Source organism: Sus scrofa, chromosome 3, assembly GCF_054392235.1.
Source record: "Sus scrofa isolate SSC_HxYL_T2T_F1_AM1 chromosome 3, Sscrofa_HxYL_maternal_Yorkshire_Landrace_v2.0, whole genome shotgun sequence".
NCBI classification, from domain to species: domain Eukaryota; kingdom Metazoa; phylum Chordata; class Mammalia; order Artiodactyla; family Suidae; genus Sus; species Sus scrofa.
In genome coordinates, this window is record NC_139385.1 from 29916542 (window position 1) to 29923227 (window position 6686).

Below are 6686 nucleotides of genomic sequence, written 5' to 3' on the forward strand. Positions count from 1 at the left end.
GACTCAAAAAGCCATTTAAGACATTTCATTACTACTTTTTAAAGGAGAGCACAATCTCAAGATTTTTGCCCTCTTAGGTAACCCAGTTCTGTCCTTCTCTACAAGTCATGTCCAAAATGATCAATAAAGTTTTAGATTAAGTCTGTTTAACAACTGATGTCAGAGAGCTCCTTCACGCCAAGCCAATTGTGTGATTACTGACGTCACAGTTCCAGAGAAAGGGCTTATTATTTAATAATTTTATAGTACTTCATAAACAGGTCTGGGAAGCTTGTTATTTTTAATTGAAATACAGTTGATTTACAATGTTAATTTCTGTATAGCAAAATGACTTATGTACATATATACACATACACACACACACACGAATTCTTTTTTATATTCTTTTCGCTTATGGTTTATCACAGGAAAATCATTATAGTTCCCTTTGCTGCACACGAGGACCTTGTTCGCTGGAAGCTTCTAATTTTAATGTTTTAAACCAAAGACTCCTGACTTGTAGGCCAGGATCTGCCTAAAGACCTTGAACTCTTCTGTGACGGATGTCAAACCCACAGTCCCCTATCTGAGGCTTACCAGGATTTCCTGTGGCGAGGGTAGTGGGTAACAGGATGGGAAATGAACCTCACTCCCCACTCAGGTCTTTCATTTCCCCAAGCATCTGCCTGCCAGTCTTTGTTGCTGAGGAAAAAGAAAACTCTCCCTCACAAAATGTCAGCCATCTCCTGGGTTTCAACCAGGTAAGGCTTTCTCCCCATTTCTGGTGTTTTTACTGGGGGGGGGGGTGTTCAGCTGTTAGAATATCTTAGTTTATCTCTGTCTCCCTCACTGGTAAATTTATAAATTATTTGACTGGTAATTTAGGACACAAACCTGGGCATAAGTGATCCAACATTTTGCCCTTGGGAGCAAGCTGCTTAAAGGGAGCACTCATTTCTTCTGCTCTTTCATGCAGTTAAGTCTTATAGGGCAGGTCCTGCCTGGAACTGGACAGTTAGGTCTGCTCAATTTTGAGGCCCAGTGTGAGGAAGATGCTTGTCCAAGCACAGAAGGCACCTTCTCCAATATCTTCTCTCTCAGTAATAAGTAATATTTTGGCTCCTAATTATCTTATTCTTTTTCTCAATTAGTTCAAAGTTGGGAGGCAGCTGTTATTGAGACTCCTTAAACACGCTTAACATCCAATCTAAACAATTTTCAAAAGAAGAATGAAAATATTTTCAGGAATAAATACACTATGACAGACTACAATGTGAATGTAACAACTAATTTTAGAGAGAAAAATTTTGATTAGACATAAGGAAAAAGTTTAAGTTCCTTCACGTGCTAGAAGAGATTTCTGGGGAAACATTTAGAAATCTTCATAAAGAACGTTAAGTCAATCCATCTAGGATGATTTAGGATGGTATAATCCCAAATAGTCGCTGAAATCCTTGCTGTAAAGGGGATGATGCCTCAATAAAGGGATCCAGGGAGCTCCCACTGTGGTTCAGCGGTATAGAACCCAACGGTATCCATGAAGACGCTGCATCTGAGACCTACTCCAAAGCTCACAGCAACACCTGATCTGTAACCCACTGAGCCAGGCCAGGAGTTGAACCTGCATCCTCGCATAGACAATGTCTAGTCCTTAACCTGCTAAGCCACAATAGGAACCCCAATAAGAGTTTTCTTGTAGGGAGACTCTTCAACACTGAAATTCAGATCTCATGTACAGGAGTTCCCTTTGTGCCTCAGCAATAATGAACCCGACCAGTAATCATGAGGATGGGGGTTCGATCCCTGGCCTCACTCAGTGGGTTAAGGAACTAGTGTTGCAGTGAGCTGCGGTGTAGGTCTCAGATGTGCCTTGGATCTGGTGTTGCTGCGGCCGGCAGCTGCAGCAACTAGCTTGGGAACTTCCATATGCTGCAGGTGGGGCCCTTAAAAAAAAAAACCCAAAACAGACAAATCTCATGTACAAAGCACTGACATGTGGGGGGAAATGTAGAAATGACCATTTTGCATTGGCCAAATATAAAAAGGCTAAGGAATCAAATCAAGTCACAGATGCCAAGTGCTTGCACTACATCAAATGAAAGATACTGTTTGGGGGTTGAGTTCCAATAACCAGCAGAAATTTGACACCAGCATAGCATAATTAATGTAATTTTGCCATTATATTCATTTACCATTAAAAGAATGTTAATACCACTAACAGAAACAGTAAGGGCCTTACTACCGTAACTATTCTTCATATAGTTTCCCCAAACATATGTTATCTATTTCTGTTTCATTGTATCTTTAGAAGTCTATGCATAATCCACGAGCTATTAGAACAAACTCAGGAAAAGCTATCATACATAGTTGAAAATGAAAGGAGCATACATTCTCTGTATTTGGGCCACTACTATAAAAAACAAAGAACTGCCAGTATGAAGCATGGTCCATAATCTTACAGTAATACAGTTTATTATTTAAGATTTTAGGAAGTTATTCTACTCAGTCATTTGTTTGTGGATATTTCATTGCCTTTTGTGGCAGATCAAGTTGAAGGTGAGTAGAGAGACTAGAATATGCAGATGAGAGCCTGAAAGAGGAGGGACAATGATAGAGAAGTCCAAAGCCAAGAGGGAAGACAAATTTATTTGACTTGTGCTAAGCCTGACTATATTATTCTTGATGTTTCCTTATTTCTAAGAACATCTAATAAAGAAAACAGGTCAGTTCTCACAGTAATAGGTTCTGAGCTTTGAAAACTGGGATGCTGAGACCTGTTGTAAACCAGAAGAGCAATACAATGATATCTAATGTTTATTGAGCACTTACTACGTATCAGGAGCTATTCTAAATGTTTTACATGGATTAACTCAATCATCACAATAGCCACTCAGGAACTTGCCCAAAGTCACAGAGTTGGTTAAGTGATAAAGTTTAGATTTGAAACCTTAAACTTTCCCTTACTAGTTTACTGCAGTGGTTTTCAAACGACATTCTGCAGAACCTTTCAGCTTCAGGAGTTCTACTTTCAAAATATATTTTGTCCATTTAAAAAACTGCAGTGAAAACATCACAATCAAGATTCTTATGTATAAAGCACCAAAGGGAACCAACACATTGACTTTTTGCTGCCAGGTTAAGTCTTTTTTTTTTTTTTTTTTTTTAAGGGCTGCACTGTGGCATATGGAGGTTACCAGGCTACGGGTCCAGTCGGAACTGTAGCTGCTGGCCTACACCACAGCCATACCACACAGGATCCGAGCGGCATCTGCAACATACACCACAGCTCACAGCAACACTAGATACTTAACCCACTGAGCAAGGCCAGGAATCAAACCCGCACAGGTTAAGTCACTTTTATGCAAATCTTAGCATAAAGCTAGTCCTGTCACCTCTGAGATCTTCCTGTAAACGTTTCTCTGATTTAGAAGCTGAAACTGCACTGATTTTTTTTTTTTTTTAAACTCAAGACCAGATCTGCATGATCAGGTAAAAGTGTACAGTTAGCATACAACCTCTAACACTAGGCAAAATTCAGGTGCATCTTATCACAGTGCAAAAAAGCACAAGAGTGAACAAAAATGCATACTATCTCACTCATTTTAAGTTTTGGGGGCTTAATGTCTGACATTTAACCATAAGAAATATAGGTTAGATATGATTTTGAAAAATGTCCTACTGTTCTTACTATCACACACACTCTTTTTCTGTTTTTGACCGCACCTGTGGCACATGGAAGTTCCTAGGCTAGGGAGTGAATCCGAGCTGCAGCTGCAACCTGTACCACAGCTGTGGCAACACCAGATCCTTAACCTGCTGTGCCACAGAGGGAACTCCCTTACTATCTCTTCTTATTCCTCTTTTGAGACGGCAAAGGAAACTGTTAGGGAAAAAAAAATATCACTTCTATCCCACTTCTGCCACACATCACCACTGTCACCCTCTGGACTTTGTGCCCATAATCCCTTGTCCTTCCAGTTTGCTGAATCAATCACTCCCAGTCAAGTCTTCAACTCTATTGGGTCCAGGTTCGCTATTCCATTGACCATATACCATCTACTATTCAATGACCAATAATACATCAGCTCCTTTCTTTTTCACTTTTACCCCTTACCCAGCTGAGATTTCATAAGCCATCATTACAACGTTTTGACCAACGCCCCAAACACCTTTGTTCCTCTATCATTTTGCTGCACGTATCTAGCAAATCCCAACTCTGAATAAAGCCTTCTATCGGCTTTCACCACACACTGGTGCCAAAGTAGCTGAGCCACTACCAGACAAGGTCACCAAAACAGACGGGTTATTACACTGTATGTTGACAGCCGACTTCAAAGAGGTTTCCATGCTGCTAGCTAATCCTATGTCTCTGGTTGGCATGCTTTCTCTTGCAACTATTTATTTATTTCAAACAGTTTCTACTTCTTTCAAACCCTGAGCTTCTGTCCCTCTCATCACTGAGGCAACTCAGGGCTGATGACTTTGCCAAATTTGAAGGAGCCGTATTCATCCTCTGTGTGCTTTCTTTCAAATACATATCTTCCCAAGAATGTTATGCTATTCCTTAACTCTCTCTTCCCTCTCCCAACTGTATCTTTCCCATGGGCATTTCGTCTAGTTCGTTAAGTTGGGATTCCACTTGAAACTTCCTTACAGAAAGGATCTGCTCGAACAGTGAAATCTCTTTGTCCCTAAGTATGTAAAGTCCCAGAGAAAGTTATAAAAGGAGCCCCTGCACATATAATCAGGATGAAAACAACAGGTCAAGAACTGCACATCACACTTATTAACTGCAAACCAGTAGCAACAGTGACATCACGTATTTTATGTTTTACAGTTTAAAAAAGTTGAGATAGAATTGACATATAACATATAACACTGTGTATGTTTAGGGTGTACAAAGTGTCTATTTGATACATTTATATATTGCAATATTACCACTCTAGCATCAGCTAACACCTCCATAGGGCTATATAATAGTCATATATGCCTTGCAATTAAGAGCTCTTGCTAAGACTACATCGGCAAGGAAAGGAGAATTTTTTAGAGTGTTATTTTAATAACCAGTAAATCTGACAGTATGATTTTGTGTTACTAGGTCTAGATGGGGGAGAGACGGAGGAGGAAGCAACAAATGTCCCAGCCACAGCTTTTTTTCAGGAGCTAAAAATATTGCAGGATAAATACAGACCCACAAGTAATACTTAAGAAGTTTGACAGCAGAGTGATACACATTCTTACAACAAATTATTCACGGAGGGAGCCTGACATTCCCCACCCCCATTATTCCCTTCACCTGCACCGAACAAGCAGTTAGAAAACAGGCTCGTGCCTGTATTCCCATCAGCTCTCCTGGCAGCTGTTACATTAATTAAAGGTTTGGTCTCATAGGTCTGAGTGTGAGTGAGCGAGTGATTTTGCGTGTGTGTGTGGTAGGGGTGGTGGCCCAAGCTGAGAAAAATCCTGCAAGGGCATTCACCTGGGATACCCTTCAGAAAGATGTCTACCCTTTCCGGAGGGTGCTGCTGCCGACAGAGCTCTGTGGTGTCACAGCAGGCACTGCTGCTGGGTAGCCAGCAACTCGAATGTGTTATTTAATTCTGTAACTACTATTAGGAGCTCTAAAGCGTTTTGTGATGCGCTGGAATGAAAGAGGCCCCATAAAATGAAGTTTATTATTAGGATTATTACAGCTCGCGGGCCTAAAATAAAGCAAAATTCTAACCGCACAGGCTTCAAAGGGAAAATCGGAAGCCACATGCGTCTCAAACACTGCCTGTGGGCAGGGGCTGGGTGGGGGCGCGGGTAAGGACCCCCCATCCCCCGCAACGCCCCCGGCTCTCCCCGCACCATTAACTCCGCACGGCCAGGACCTCTCAGCCGGCCGCCGCTTCCTGGGAGGTTGCAGGAGGGTGGTGTTCGGGGTCGGACCCGACACCTCCTGGCCTCCCACACCCCCCAGGCTGCCCGCCTGGTTTCTGATTCCTTCACGATCGCCTCAGTTTCCCTCCATATCGGCTTCCTCTCATCGTGACTTTTTTTTAAAAATCCAAGACTAAGCTTGTTCCTCCGCGATCCCTCAGGTCGGCGCCTATTTCCCCTCACCCCTATTCCCGGGGCCGCCAGCCCAGCCCAGGGCTCCCCGCCACTCCGCCACTTTGCACTCAGCCCGGGGCGCCGATCCCCTCCGCCCGGCGGTTCGGCTCCCGACCGGCGCGTCTCTTCTCCATCCCCTCTGCCCCCCGGCCGCCCGGCCCGGCAGTCCCGGTCGCCTCCGCCCTCCTCTCCTCAGGCCGGCCCCCGCCTCGCACCCTCCAGCTCCGTCTTCTTCTCAGCCGGGTCTCCCCTCCCCTCCCTCCGCCCTCAGCCAATCCCCCGCCCGGCCCCGCGCGCCCGCCGCTCACCCGCGGACTCCCCGGTGTTGATCCAGTCCGGGTTGGCGATGCTGGCGATGGCGAAGATATCGGCGGCCAGAAAGAGACATCCTGAGATGATGGTCAGTTTATCCATCTCCCCGCCCCGCTCCCCCCACCCCCCGAGCCCCGGGCAGGCTGCGGCCTCACGCCTCCCGCCCCATGGGCCGCCGCCGGGGCCCGGAGACCCCGCGCCGCCGCCTCGCGCCCCCTCGGCCCCCGTGCGCTGCTCGCGCCCTCCGCGCGCCCGGGACCAGCAGCCGCGGCGCGGCCCGCACAGCCGGAACCGCCGTC

At 45.0% G+C, this 6686-nt stretch overlaps 1 protein-coding gene across 1 annotated transcript in view; it reads right to left on the reverse strand.

Moving 5' to 3' along the window:
* Positions 1-6683, reverse strand: part of MOSMO (modulator of smoothened) — a 68067-nt gene extending 61384 nt beyond the window's left edge. The window contains exon 1 of the mRNA XM_021086492.2: positions 6384-6683. Coding sequence (XP_020942151.1) covers positions 6384-6489 — 106 coding nt within the window. The 5' untranslated portion in view covers positions 6490-6683. The remainder of the gene's footprint in view (positions 1-6383) is intronic.
* Between the last annotated feature and the right edge of the window lie 3 nt (positions 6684-6686).